At 32.9% G+C, this 16,357-nt stretch overlaps 2 protein-coding genes across 2 annotated transcripts; both read left to right on the forward strand.

Annotated features, from left to right (window-relative positions):
- Positions 1–205: 205 nt before the first annotated feature.
- On the forward strand, positions 206–5,927 carry LOC100371600 (nucleobindin-2-like). The gene is made up of 9 exons (XM_002730886.4): positions 206–473; positions 869–982; positions 1,208–1,334; positions 2,467–2,588; positions 3,173–3,358; positions 3,802–3,951; positions 4,603–4,686; positions 5,382–5,465; positions 5,558–5,927. The coding sequence occupies exons 1-9, from the start codon at positions 360–362 to the stop codon at positions 5,729–5,731; spliced, it is 1,155 nt and encodes a 384-aa protein (XP_002730932.2). The 5' UTR covers positions 206–359; the 3' UTR covers positions 5,732–5,927.
- Positions 5,928–9,982: 4,055 nt separating this feature from the next.
- Positions 9,983–15,177, forward strand: LOC102803553 (nucleobindin-2-like). Its single transcript, XM_078009511.2, has 9 exons — positions 9,983–10,257; positions 10,730–10,843; positions 11,585–11,711; positions 11,894–12,009; positions 12,386–12,571; positions 13,033–13,182; positions 14,266–14,349; positions 14,793–14,876; positions 14,969–15,177. The coding sequence occupies exons 1-9, from the start codon at positions 10,144–10,146 to the stop codon at positions 15,137–15,139; spliced, it is 1,146 nt and encodes a 381-aa protein (XP_077865637.1). The 5' UTR covers positions 9,983–10,143; the 3' UTR covers positions 15,140–15,177.
- The last annotated feature ends 1,180 nt before the right edge of the window (positions 15,178–16,357 follow it).

Raw genomic sequence — 16,357 nt, forward strand, 5'->3', positions numbered from 1 at the left:
ATACGTCGATCGGTGGTTGATGTATGTATCAATTTCATGAATGCAAGCACACACACACAGATCTACCTTATTGTGTTTAAATTCTCATTTTTGCGAATCAACCTATTAGGACCACAAACATGGCTAAATGCAGTATCATTCACAAATATATGTAATCCATCGCAAAATTTGCATACGTTCTATTTTTAAACATAATGCCTGGTTGTAGGAATACGTACTGAATACAACGCAATTCACATCACAATAAAACGTCCGCTGCGTAGTGAAACAAGGAAATATACTCATTGGGAAACATAGTCGTTGGAGGAATATTAATTCGCATCGTTTGATAAATTATACTCGATCATAAAAGTCCGAACATGTTCATGTTGAAGCAGTGTTTACCATGGCTAATACTGGCAGCCGCCATCACTGTACTCTATTCAGCCCCAGTGAACGTTAACGAAGATGAGGTCGACGATAAAGATTTAGAAGTAAGAAAAAATAAAATTTATTTAATTATGGCATCTCCAAATGAATTGCTTAATCTATTTTTAGAACTGATGCATTGTTATTTGAAACTGGCGAATTCGGTCGGGAATTACCTATTCAAACTGTGACATATTTTATAACCGAACTAAACTGTAATAACATATGCATTTTGGTGAAAATAACAAATGATTTATATCGTGTAATTCTGGTATCTCTTTTTTTTGTGAAAATTAAACAATGGCTGCCATGTTTTTTTTTTCTATCAGCGGTATACACTTAAAGGGCTAACCCGCAATATGTACAATAATAGGAACCTGTATGTAAAAATAAAATCTGTGTATAATAAAATAACTATGAAACGCAAGTTAATATTGATTTATATTTAACATTTTTCCAGGATAGCTTTCTGCTATTGGACTATCGGAGTTATTTCCGACAGGTCGGAGAAATTCTTACAGACGATCCAGTTATTCTTGATGAATTGAAAAAACTTAGTGACCACGACATAGAGGTAGGATGGGTTCATCATTATCATTATTATTGTTATATATGGTATATAAACTGTATTACTTACATACATGACAGAGAATAGTGTAGCAACAACACGAATACGCACGTTGATACGAGTACAAACCGTCGCCTCCATATGCAATTATTTTTGCGTTATATTACATATTACAGTGTTATTAAAGAAGACAACATATATGTTATGTTAAAGCACGATTTATTTTTACAGAGTGGAAATGTGAGCCATGTCTTACAATTCGCCCACAAAACCATTCGTGATAAACTGGACGAATTGAAAAGCGAAGAAATTAAACGTCTCAGATCAGGAATAAGTAAAAGCTTTAAAGCAGCTCGGGGTATGTAATGTTTTACGGCAGAATACACCTACGTTTTGATATATTTAGCCATTATAAATCTTGGATCAAATTTGTGTTGAATGGTACACTGCTGCGGCCATTGTTTACGGTCGTGCATCACATTATACATAGAATATTACTGTTATTTAATTATTATATTATGGTTGAACGATACACTGTTTTAATTTATGCAAGCCATGGTCCAATCAGGGGGGGGGGTGGGTGTTGGGGGGGGGGGGTTCAGCAAAATTTGCCCCCGCGAAATGCAGGAAATTTCAAAATTTTGTCAAAAATGCAAAATTTCGTGTCGCCTTCTTTGCCAATAGAGCATAATGTTTGGTTAAGTTAATTATTAATTCTTAAGTTAATTTATGTTGGGAAAATGATGAAGATTATGATATTTAATTGCAGTTTATAAAAAGGAAAGCCATTTTACCGAAACGAAACCAATATAATAGTCAATAATGTAATAGCATCACTACCGTTATTAAATTCGCCGAGTCTGTGTGATGAAGGGCTGTTCGACAACTGATAATTTTCAAAAAATAGGTTTATCAATATTGCAGAGAAATGTAATTTGAAAACGAACTTAAAATGATAGTTCAAGGGCCATTATAATTTACCCCGGACGCATTCAGAACGCGCCGTTGCAATTTAATTTTGATTGTGTTATTGCTGTTGTTATTGTTCATCGCTAAAACACAGAAAAGTAATACTGATATATGATAGCAGTAACTCATGTGTAAGTCAGGTATACCGCTTGATATTACACAATACACTAAAAGATGTACCTGCCTGCGTCTCGTGTGTAAATGTCGTGAATTGCGCAATATATCGTGGTATTTCCGTCTTTGACGTCTTGTTGCCTAATGATTATTCAAACAAGTGGTATATGATTGCGTTGCAATATGTGTATGTATATATAATTATTCAAACATATGATTGCATTGCAATATACAACCCTGTGTATATCACATTGTTAAAGCTAGTGGTTTAAGTTGCCGTCTAATTAATTATTTTTGGAAGTATGGAATATGCATTTAAAAAAACAACTCTTGTCTTTAAGAACTATGTCTTTCCTTCAGAAAATACTCGCCTGAATACATTACATGACCGTGTTTGATATGTTTAGAATCGAACGCCACTGCTGCCATGAAGGAGAGCATAGCAAACAGTATCAAGGACTATACGGGACACATCGAAATGAAGATGCAAGAGTTCCGACCAGAGGACTTGCAATTGTTAATAAAAAAGGTATCCAAATCTTCTATATAGCTCGTTATACACAATGCACATACATTTGTGACATAACTAGCACCACTGTTGCTACGAGTCTGGAAAATTTTGGTAGAACGTTGAACAAGTTGATTGAAAGGTGATGGAAATGCGTGACATGGGGTTGGTTGGAACGTCTAAATTGTCGATTGTCAAAAGAGTTAGTTGGAAAGACAGAGAAGTCATGATGGATGGATATTTAGGTTGGTAGGAAATCAGTTTATTGGAACGTTTGTAAAAGTTATTTTTAAAACGTTGGCCGGAGTGTCAGAAAAGTATAATGTAAAGGTGAAAATTTCGTAAACTTTTAATCGTATAATACAAACACTCTGTAGAATAAAGTGTCATTTGAATATTGTTTGTGAGCTGTCTGTGTATTCTTTTGTCTTTTTCAATTTGGCTCATTAAAGAGCATTTGCATTTCCCAGTATAACATACACAAATAAACATTACTCGTTATGCGCGTTAAAATTGTTTTCTTGTAATCAGATTATTCAAAATATTTGTTTATAATGAGTTTTACTAAAATGATGAAGATGTAACCATGTCAACTTAATTACCAGGCACACGAAGATATTACTAGGATCAATCAGCTGAGAAAAGACGATTTTAAGAAAGGAGCCATGGAAAAGGAAATTCAGAGAAGGAAAGAGCTTCTTAATTTATCTTTGAATGAGCGAAAAGTACAAGAAGAAAAGTTTGCAGAAGAAAAGCTAAAAGAAAGCAAACATGAAGAGGTCAACCATCCAGTGAGTGTTATTTGGGATATCCTACAAAATTGTATGTGCATGGGTGGTTTGGGTGATGGGCATGATATTAGTTCCGTTTACATCATATCCCAATATATATTACCAGCATGTTTGAACTTGCATTTGTCAGAATCTCGGGATTCCTCACGTGACAATAGCCTGAATAAAACGACCTACTCGGACAGACACCAACACATGACACCAACAACTCACAATTTTTTGTATTGAACACTGATATATAAATTCATACATTCGATGTAATTTTCTAGTTTTTATCAAAACTATCTATACAGGATTTGTAAAAAAAATATATGCTAACACATGAAGCACAAAGTCGTTGTTTGATATTGTGGTATGTGTTATATAGATGAGATATAACAGCATATTTCAGAAAAGTTTATATATTTATAACGTTGTTTCATATACATATTGTATATTTCCAGGGTAGCAAAAAGCAATTAGAAGAAGTGTGGGAAAAAACAGATCAATTGGAAAAAGAGTTTTTTGACCCGAAGGTGTTTTTTAGAATGCACGATATTAATGCTGATGGCTTTCTGGACATTCTCGAGGTAGAAGCATTATTAATAAAAGAGGCAAGTAACTGTACGGGCCAGCAATATGACAATCGTACTACACTGGTGTTCCCTTTACTCTAGACGCTATTACACAAATGGAAATGAATACACACATACTTACTATAAATATATTCGACATTATTGTCATGCAATAGCCATTTTTAATTTTTTAATTTGATTAATAATTTAAAAATTACACCTTTAATAATAGCATTTCGAGCTACAATGGTTATTCACATGTCTTGTTTTAGCGAATGGGTTTGACCATAGTTAAACAACAATAAATTATATTTACAGCAATATTAATATACCTTTGTCGCGACGATGCATTTTGAGACGTCAAAATATTAGAGATGGTCAGACAAGTGTAAATAACAAATCTAACCGTAGATCATAAGCAGCGTGTTTTTTTTCATAACAGTAATTACAGTATTGTATCAGACGATCGATAAATGGGTTTGGCTGTGAAGTTGTTCTTCATTTAGAAAAAAAGTTAACTTTTCAAAAACATTATTTTGATATTATTTGTATGGCTGTGTTTATTTTGCACTGTATGTGAATTTTCATCAGTCATTCTTAAACATAAATAAAAGATTTTAGGATATTATACATATTATACTAACGTGTTATTTGTATACTCTACTTCTCTATGTAATGTTCCCAATTTAGGTTGACAAAATATATGGCGAAGATGGTGACCCTTCAGAGAAAACAGAAGAAATTTCGAGAATGAGAGAACATGTTTATAATGAGGTAACACTTGCATTTTTGTATATTCACCACGTACACACTATGTAGATATTATTAACACAATTTAGTCTGGTTGTTAATGATAGCAAAGGTCCATATCACACAAATGATTTCAACCTTTTATGTTATGTACATACATAAATTTAATTAAATGATAACCAATTTAACCTGTGTTTAATTTAAAGAATAAATTATATACGTCTAGTACCCTATTCCTGGAAACAATTGTTATTGCATTCGACATTTAGTTTGTCTATTTGCCAGTTTAAATTCATCTTAAGTTTTCAATAACACTATTCCCTGTTTTCCAGACAGCAGTATACATTGGTTCGATATCCGATTTGATAATTTGTTGTTTATATATACAATTCCCAATTTTAAGTATTTATGATAAAAACATTTATCCTACTATGTCTGTCATATTTGCTCTGATAATGATACTTTCTAAATATGTTATATTGTAGGGACAAATTTGTAATACATTTGTAGTCCTATTAGACAATTAATTTTGTATATTCGTGACTAATATATAGCAACCACAATCCATTCTGTGACATTTATCACTGTGACAGCTAAGTGATGTTGATCCTATAATGAAGATATAGAAATTAATTTCGAAAAATTCTAATCACAGTTCTGTCAACGTGCGGTAATGTGATATTTAATGCTTGGTTGTTTTCCATCTGTCAAATTCACAGGTTGATCAAAATAAAGACGATTTAATAAATCAGAAAGAATTTGTAGAGTCTATTTCAAGAGATCAAGATGAAGAAGGCTGGGAGGTATAGTTTTTAGTTTGTCATATTACAATTACTAAATATCCATTTCTTAAACCATGAACGTGTAAAACTATTTAAGTTATATTCTCATTTAGGACTTACGCGACAATCCCATTTACACGGAAGATGAATTGAATGAGTACAACAAAAAAATGGAAGAGCTTCAAGAAGTAAAAGACAATGCCACGAAGAAAAGACAGGACCGAGCAAATAACAAGTTGACGGAGCAGCAACAGACTGATGATAATATTGTCAGAATGCAAGTTTGACTGCACAATTACTGCAATTATTACCTCAGACCAAATGAGCTCAGCAAGACGATTGTAAACTTATTCAGTAGATAATAATTCACAATTTTAGTATTTATACATTTCCAAATATTGTATTTATAACAAATCACAAACAGGTGTGAATGAAAATTATATATGGAAATAAAATATGATGGATACTTTTCTTGTAAACATATTACACAATCTCCTTAATATCACAAGTTCATTTACACATATTACTGTGCTATACTCATTCTATGCGGATTGTGGATGAAAATATATTCGAATGTGAATAATGTGCTTCACAGTACCAATGTCAATGCTTATGGGGGAAATGTAACCTGTAAAATCTCGAATCAAGTCGGACATCTGCAGATTGACTGTTTTACATGTCATTGAAAAATATATTCCAATTGTGTCAATAGACAAAATGTGACAATGCGATCTGAATCCAATCGCAAATAAGGTTCCATGAAAATACAATAACATTGTTTTTTACTGAGAATAATATTACATATTCACCTAAAACGTAAAAATGCAGGTTTATCCAAATTTTTATGTGTATTTATATTTATAAGACAATTACACTAAACATAAACACACGTCTTGTCTTATAGTTGTTCTATGAAACCAAAAAAATCAGTTTTAACCAAGATCGCGACATTCGCCAAAAATCATGGATATATAGATCTTATTGAGGTCACATTAAAATTCTTCCTTTCACTTACCTTTTCATATAATACGTGTTAAATGCAAAACTACATAATTACGAACATATATTCAGTGTGTTATTCCGGCATGAATCTTAGGTATTATAACGTAAGCATACATTTCTACATTATACTATTATTTTGACTTATCGAATCTGTGATGGACTCACCCTTGGCATGGGTAGCAACTGCGTTGGTGTCCAACACTGAATATGAAAGAATTCAGAAACGCCCAGGCCAGATCAAAGAATCACTGCTAATTGTTTGTAATCGTATTGAGGGAGATTATTTGAAAAAAATCACGCTAAATTGAGAAAAATAACAATAACAATAAAAAAAAATTGTCAAGAGATTCTTTTTCCTCAGAAGAGTGATGGTAAATGTCGATGTCTATCCAATGACAAATGAGGATACTCATGGATTTCTTACAAAAATGTACAACTTCACTTAGATATCATTGACATATGTTGCGAAAAAAAAGACTAAATAAATAATAAATTGTCAAGTTCAACTTCAGGAGAGCCATCAGCACCACAAAAGCACATCAATTATGATAAAATAACTGTTACAATTTCACGTTTAAAGTAACTAGAAAGAGACAGGAGAATTTAAAAGGAGAATGAACTCTTGGCTAATCAAATAATATATCTAAGCTAGGAGAGGCTTCTTAAGAGAGTGGGAGTTGTATTTATCGAATCAGCAAATTGGGCGACATATGAACGCTATGAAGAGAACATATCACATGCATTTGGGTAGGGAATAAGTGGCACTGCCATCAGTATCAGTAACCAAATACACTAATCTTGAATTTTTAACAGTTAGTGGCACACCATGCGACTTTCCCGTCGTTTCTGCCAAATAATAAATAATCCAGTGTTAAACATAACAATGTGTCATCATCACGTCATCACACATATATTCCAGCTAGGATACATTAAAACGGATTTCAAGAAATTTAAGTGAATACTAGTTATTACTATTTTTACAAGACGCATCAAAATAATTCAATAATACATCAAAAATGATTCTAATGTTTGATTTATATCCCAAAATGCAAGTAGAATGTGACTTTTGACATTAGCCTACAATGTGTAAATAAGTTTGAAGTTTATTTTTTTTACTATAAAACACACACACATACAAATAAATATATACAAATGAATTACAAGTGAAGTTAATAAATAAACAAATTAGTAAATATATATTGTTAGATATATATAAAAAATAGTTCCCTAGAACTTGTCTAGTCTAGAAAATCAAAAAAAACATTGCTGGAATTTATATCATTGATATAATCTAAAACATAAAATAGGGTCTAAAATCAATCCTTGTGGAACACCACATTTTATTTCTTTGAAAGAAGACAGTTTGTTACCAATGTTGACTTATTGTTGTTGATTGAAATGGTAGTTTTCAAACCATTGTAACGGGAGACGTCTGATACCATAATGTTCAAGATTTGGTGATTAATAATAACAATAACAATTCCGAAATTTATGCAGTCACTATCCAAGTTATCGACGATGTTGGAGGCTAGGTCAGTTAGAGCGAGTTTGGTGTTATGTTTTTTGCGAAAGCCAAATTGTGTGATATTTTTCAAGGAAATTGTTTATTCACAATGGATTCAAATTGGTTGAATTGAAATATAGCGATAGTTACTGGCCTCTGCTGGTGTACCGTTTTTTTTAAATAGGTGTAATCTTAGCAATGTTTAAATCATCAGGAATAATACCTTTGCTTAATATACAATCATAATTTTTTTCAATTTCCGACAACAGATTCTATGATGTCATACTTAACCCATAATCCTTTGATGAAGAATCAAGATGGCGGACTACATAAATTGATGAAAAGTTGAATATCTAGAGAATGAAAAGTGATATAAAAAAGCTGTAAATTGCATGTTCTTACATTTGACAAGCTCTTTTATCTAGGAGTATTATGTTGTTAGCCTTGACTTTCCCTTTAAAGTTTTGAAGGTTTTTCTTGTCTAAAACATATTTAAACATTTTCAGGATACCAACAATTTGATAATAATCACTAATGAAGGTTACTGTCGTGCCACTTTCAAATAAAGTGATTAGTTATCTTTGTTAATAAATGGTCAATTGTTGTGTTGGATTGTTGAAAAACCCGCATAGCAATGTTGATTATTTGGGTATACTTATATGCATTGAGAAATTATTATGTGCAGTGTCAATGTTGACGTCGCGCAGGATGATTTTCTTTTCACCACTAGCTGATAACTAGGATAGGCATGATTATAAACTGTCAAGGTATTCATGATACGAGGTGTTAGGTTCTCGAGAGTCTATTGTTATTGACAATGGTTTCCACAAAGATCGATTCACAATGTTTAATTTGAATATTATTAATATGATTGAATGACAGAGAGCTGTAAATGGAGTTACATTCCCACCTTGAGAACTTTCTCTATTACAAGTGATTAAACTATAATCAACAGGTTAAAAAGACAGAGTTTTTAACTAAGTTTCACTAAAGAGCTGGAAGAGAAAATTGTGATTTAATATTGAGAAATGTAAACAAAATCATGGTAATGTTTTGTGAGGGGCCGTATGTTGTGATCTAGTAAAGAGCAGAATGAATTGACATTTTCAGGGGAATAGTAATTGCAATTATAATTATATTGGAAGTCAAGGTGTGTATTCATTGGTGATCAAATGTGTAAGTTATATCCGATGTTACCTTAAGCAAGTTATGAGATACGTCGGATTTTTGTACTTCACACAATGTATTTCGCATAGTTGATTCCTTGTCTACATTTTTGCATATCGAATCAAGACTGTCTTCTATACTGATATGTGGTAATTCGTCACTGTTGTCCGCCATCTTGCCTTTGTCTCCGGCTTTGTCTTCTCGGGACGAGGGAAACTCTAAGATTCGCAAAATCGGCACGAATGCAAGTCACAGCACTTCATCATTAGAATGAACTTGACAAAAATGTAGATTATTAACAGCTCATTTGTGTCAGGAGGAGGAGGAGGCGATGATAAAGCGTGGTTACAACTCTGTGTACTGTGAAGTCTTATTGTCTTAAGTCTCGGTTGTTAACACGAACGATGTCAACATCAGCAAATATATTGTGTATTACTTGTATTCGCTATCGATATTGGCTATTGAGGGGAATAGAATGTGGCTAATAAAATGGTAGGTTAGTACACTGAAGGCACATGGGTTATAACAATCACCACATGCCGGATTTTATATGTAATTTTAACGTAATGCTGTATACACTGTGACTAAAAGCATTTATTTTGAAAATTTATAGTAGATATCAGGATAGAAAGCGCTCTTCGCGTAATCGATTTTACACACATGTCGCCAGTTTCGTATTTCGCGTGATATGACAATGTGTATTATATTTCGCCCAAAACCAATTATTATTGGTGTATGTAATCATTCAATGGTCAGGAAAAATGCAACATGGCTACAATACAGAAAATAAAAATCAACAACGAAAATACTATAAATATAATCCATTGCAAAAATTTGCATCTGTTCTATTTTTAAAACATAATACGTGGTTGTAGGAATACGTACTGGATGCAACATAATACGTGTGACAATAACGTGCCCAGTTCATTGTCAAACAAAAGAATATACGCACTGTGAGACACAGTCATTGGAGGAATATCAATGAGAATTGCTTGACAAATTGTACTTGCTCATAAAAGTCTGAACATGATCAAGTTGAAGCAGTGTTTACCATGGTTACTACTGGCAGCCGCCATCTCCATGGTCTATTCAGCTCCAGTGGACATTAATGAAGACGAGCTTACTGACGAGGATTTAGCAGTAAGGAAAACAAATATTTTGTTAGAATAGAATAGAATAGAATAGAATAGAATAGAATAGAATAGAATAGAATAGAATAGAATAGAATAGAATAGAATAGAATAGAATTATAATTAATTGTTTGTTGGTTATTTGACAACGAACTATTCGATACTACACGTGATGTGATTCATAAATTGAAACGAATTACAATTAATAAATATGTGTGATCACGAATGATGTTTTTGTTCACATCACAAATTATGGACGTTCTATGATTTTTCGGTCCATTTTCGCGAATGTTAAACATAAAGATATCAGATTTTAGTAATATCGAAAATAACTAACTAATCCTATTTGCCTTATATATTATAAATATGTGGTACAATAGGAACCCGTGTGTAAATACAATATTACAATATTGTATCTTCACCACAAGCCCGAGCTAAAGAAAACAGTACAGTATTCGTTTTAATTTTTTAAATTCTTGCAGGATAGCCATTTACTATTGGAGTATCAGCGATACTACAGTCAGGTTGGGGAAATTCTTACAGATGATCCCAAAGTAATGGAAGAATTGGACAAGCTCAGTAACCAGGAAATAATAGTTGGGTGTTTATTACTTTTTTTTTTCACACAAGGAGTTCTAGCCAAATTCGAATATTGCAATACTGAGCTGCAATCATTATGAGTTTTGCATCCACTCAGTATGGTACTTAGCTTGCATGTCATTCATTATGAAAGATCACTTTAAATTTATTATTGATTATTTTTAACAATATTCGGATTCATATTGATAACATCATATACCTTTTCAGCCATTGTTATCAAGCTGTATTTCTAAATATGACCACGCACTTTCACCATACCAACAAATGCTCATTTTCCATGGCATTTCGGATCCCGTTTTTCTCAAATAGAGCAATCTTCAGTTCACCCGAATGCATATTCGTTCGAAAATAATATCAGATGTGTTCGTTGTATGACTACATGGTTTTTATTTTGGATAAAAAAATAATTTATTAAATAAAAATTATTAACTTTCCTTTGAAACTGCTGGTCGGATTAATTATAAATAGATGTATATGACATCGAATGAAGCTTAATCACAGCTCTCGAGCACATTTTCTCTATTTATATTAAGAATAGTCTTTTTTGATTAGTCCCCTCAGTTGCTTACTATTCCCAGGTTTGTTGGAACTGCTACAAGCAGAACTTGAATTCATAACATTGTTATTGCAATGTATATCACATAATGTTTTAATACTGCTTTAAGCTGTTGACAGATAACCACCCATGTACTATAATCACATATGTTTACAATAAAATACAATTCATTTGTGTGCAGGATGGAAATGTGAGTCATATTTTAAAATTCGCTCACAAAACCGTTCGTGATAAACTTGATGAATTGAAAACCCGAGAAATAAAACGCCTCAGAAAAGTAATAAGTAACAGCGTTAAGGCAGATCGTGGTATGTGTTATATTCCTTTATGCTTAAATTTAAAAATAAAACATTTGTGTTTGTTTTCGCACTATTTGATTTAGTATAAGTTCACAATATGACGTTCGTTTTATATCTGTTTTTTTAATGAAAAACTCACAACACGCACATAATTACATTTTAACATTACTTTATATGTTTGATAAGTTTAGAAGCAAACCCGACTCATGTGGGGAATATGGCAAATATTATTAAAGAATACACAGGTCATGTTGAATTTATGGCGCCAGGGTTTCAACAAGAGGACTTGCAATTGCTATTAGCAAAGGTAGTTAGTGATTTCACACAGCGACATATTTACATAGGACATAATTCTTTCAATTTGCATTTGGTTTATGTGGCACGTGGATTGTAATGATTATTCAAACATTGGAACATATACATAGATCTGCATTCAAAATTTAGTCGAGGTTTATATATTCTTCTTCGACTAACTCATTCTATTTTCAAGAATTCAACAAGTATATATATACTTATTTTCATATTAGATTGTTGTATTTTGTATCGGGGGACATAATGTCCCTTGGATAAATACTGGTTGTGGTATCCCCACTACATAACCTAGTGTCATCGGTGATATAGTTGGAAGACATAGACACTTTAAATATACGATAATTGCAACCCTATCAACCCTTCTTTACCAGGCAAAGCAAGACATTGATAGGATCGATAAGATGAGAAAAGAAGAATTTAAAAAAGGAGCCATGGAGAAGGAAATCCAGAGGAGGAAAGAACTTCTTAATTTGACTTCGAATGAACGAAAAGTACAAGAAGAAAAGTTTGCAGAAGAAAAGCTAAAAGAAGGCAAACATGAAAAGGTCAACCACCCAGTGAGTATTATTTAGAATATCCTACAATATATTATGTTCGCCTACATCATCACATGACTCAAATATGTCGGGATACTCATCCTGACAAGTCGTGTAAATGTTATTTTGCTGCTATGACAACATATGTTCTGCCAAAATGAGCATAAAGGTGGTAGACCACGTGGGATCTGCAAGAAAGTCCCATAGCAAAGTGCTCAGTGACTATATTTGCTAATATGGATAATCTAGTTATGTGGCATTTGCAATTGTTTGCTAATTTTGCATACAGATTGAATGTCATTGGTCTTTTACATTTTTGCCCGCTCGCATATATTATAAAGATGTCATTCATGGCTAATATGCTAGACACTCGAAAATACTAAGGGTTTGTAGCCGTTAATAAGATAATGCCACTATTGCAGAAAGTATAATAGTTTTTTTGTTACATGAAACTACTATTGAACATGTATTGTACATTCCAGGGTAGCAAAAAGCAATTTCAAGAAGTTTGGGAGAAAACAGATCACTTGGAAAAAGATTATTTTAATCCGAAGGTGTTTTTTACTATTCACGATGTCAACGGCGATGGTTTTCTGGACATGCACGAAATGGAGGCTTTACTAATATTAGAGGCAAGTCATTTGTGTCAAAATATAGACTTCAAGCTAAACGTATATATTATGTAGATGACTAATAAATGTTCAACTATCTAATATAAATACATACCATAGTAAAATACTTTTGATGTAAATATACTATGTTTATATTACGTCACAATATTACCACACAATGGAGAATATTTAATTCGAAGAATCAGAGCATGATACCATTGATAAGATTCATGAGTTGGTAAAACACAAATATTTTAGATCAAAATATCAGCTTTATTAATATAACGTTTTTGGGGGGAGGGGGGAGAAACGTTTCTGTGGCGCCAAATGCGACAGACTGTTGTGTGAACAAGTGTGAATAAAATACACAACCGACCAATAAAGTATCAATATGACAGATTCAAAATTTTATATTGTTTCTTTGTAACAAGGATATCCAGAAAAAATCTTCAGTTTTTATGAGGTTGATACGAACACAAAATAACCACATCTAAGTCAGTCATTGTACTTTGTTGTGACGCCTTTCCATATTTAGAATATAGTAAAAATATTATTTAGATGGTCAAGTGACCTTGTAATACCATAACAATATATTGACATTACCAACAAAAGTGATTCTGATAAACTGCAGCTATGCTCGGAACAAATAACCAGTTCTAGTTTTTGACTAAATTGCAAGTCGCGCCAAATTATACCAAATCATATATACTAAATTATACCATACATTGAATTGCAAGTTGTCACTTGCATGTATATAATGGTGTCATCATAAACGTATCATAGAGTTGACGATGAGTTCACCACTACTCTATATAAGAACACCCGTATGTCGAATCACATGTCAGTCTCTCACTGACCGAAGAACGAATCCCACAACGAACTCAAGAAAACTTTGTGCTCAACTAACGCCTCGCAAATCAATGGAGTAAAAAGTGTGCTGTCATCCATTAATGCTCAGATATACACCCCATTGTTGTAAAATTGTGAAATTTGCTCCGCCATTATTATAATCTGATAATGTCAAAGTTGTATTGAAAAACATAACGTCCAACATCGTTGTATTATTCGTATACATCATACTCATCTAAAATGTACATCATTTAGGTTGAAAAAATATATGGCAAAGACGGCAACCCTGTGGAGATTAAAGAAGAACTTTCAAGAATGAGAGAACATATTTATAATCAGGTATTTTATCATAATCGCCAAGCATAATTGTACAAACAATTCAGATACAATTATTTCTGCTGATAGCTGCTGCCAAGAAGTTCTCAGCATACCCCAATTTGTTTATGTTATGATGCCACTAATTGCTATGGTTGCATTTAATTGAATGGTAACAACCTAGGATTTTATGTAAAGAGTACAGTAGATGCATGTAATACCTTATTTATGGAAGCAATATGTTAAGTGTTATTACTGTGTTGGGTATTCCACTTGTACATTGTTAGTAAGTCTTTGATTAAATGATTGTATCTTATGTGGTCATCTGTCAGATTAGTTCCTGCATTGATACATACTATTTAAGTATTATTGCGTTTCTGAGTCGTGGGCAATGATTTTATTTGTGACTATTATTTCTCAACAAGACAAATTGATCTAGAAATGCCTCCCGTTTGCTTAATTTACAGAGTGATAAAAATAAAGACAACCTGATAAGTAAGAAAGAATTTTTAGAATCCCTTGTGGAAGATCAAGACGAAGAAGGCTGGGAGGTATAGTTAAAAGTTTGTCATATTACAATTACTAAGTATCCATTTTTTAAACCATGAACGTGTAAAACTATTTAAGTTATTTTTACATTTAGGACTTACGCGACAACCCCATTTACACAGAAGATGAATTGAATGCGTACAAGAAAAAAATGGAAGTGCTCCAAGAACAAGTAAAAGCCAATGTGAAGAGGCTAAAACAAGAGAGAAAAAATAAAAACATGGCAGAAAAGGTTGATGATAATGTTGTCAAAATGGAGGTATAACAAGTTTCAAAATTTTAGATAAAACAAGTTCAACAAGATACAGTTCGTATTATGTTCTCTTTTTTTCGTGACTAAAATATAAAAGATTTAGGGACGTATGGCTCCTTAACCACATCTTTCAAACTAACCATTTTTTTACGTTACCCTGACTTGTTTTTAGGTTATTACCATTTTCATAGTCTTCTGACTGTTTACTAACAGTATGGCTTTAACCAGGTGTCAAAGTGCCCTACCCCCCCTTCCCCCGATGTCGTCAGAACATCCTGAGCCATCCTACAGTGAGCAATCATATTGTATGGCCTAAGATACATATTGCAGCATGGATGAATCGGACTGTGGAGTCTGTGTGGTTTGGCTGCCACAAACATAGAATTTGGATGGATGAGTTTAATATATGTGTGACCAACAGCGATTTATTTGATAATTTTTGTGCAGATGTGGCTGTGTGCCTTCTATTCACTTTTCGGGGGATTTAGGTCATTGTTCCTCGCGTAATCCTCCCCTGATTTCTGGCCTTTATACGTAAAGCAAGATAGACCCCATATCATGAGAGTGTATTACCTACAATGCTCAGTTTTATGTCAATTCTTTATATACCAGCTCTCAGTGCAAACCGGAGTTCTTGATTGTCAATAATTGACAAAAGTGTCACTCAGACATGTTGAAAACAGTAAATTACCATTTGCATATATTTTATTTTTGCACAGATTTTCGAAACAACCCTAATGCAGTAATGCAATCATTCTTTTCTTCAATGGTGCTACTTTATGGTGTTCAACTCACGGCATCAACACAGAGATACCAGCAAACACTCTAGCATTCTGTACACATTCTGTCAGTATTACACCAACTGAAATTGAAATTGCTCCTCACAAGTTTTATGAAAGGAGCTATGAGTCTCAGTTGCAGTGGATGCTGATGTTGTAAGGGCAGCGGTGATTAGTCAATTTCTTTAGTTACTAGAGGGGATTCAAGTACCATTTTTTTCATAGATAGTAAATCAACATAAATTGTTGTCATTGAATTATATCGAGCAATGTATGGTTTGTTCAAAAAGCTGCTATGATCGTGCTGTATCATTTTAATTTTAGATTTGCTATTCAGTGGTAAAACTGATGGTGTTGCCCATGGCTTGAACACATACAAAAGGCATGGCCAGTCGACCACATAAGTTATGTGATCAAAGATACTTGAATCAGTACAATCAATGTAAGACTT

This window comes from Saccoglossus kowalevskii, chromosome 1 (genome assembly GCF_978046115.1).
Source record: "Saccoglossus kowalevskii chromosome 1, keSacKowa6.1, whole genome shotgun sequence".
Taxonomy (NCBI): domain Eukaryota; kingdom Metazoa; phylum Hemichordata; class Enteropneusta; family Harrimaniidae; genus Saccoglossus; species Saccoglossus kowalevskii.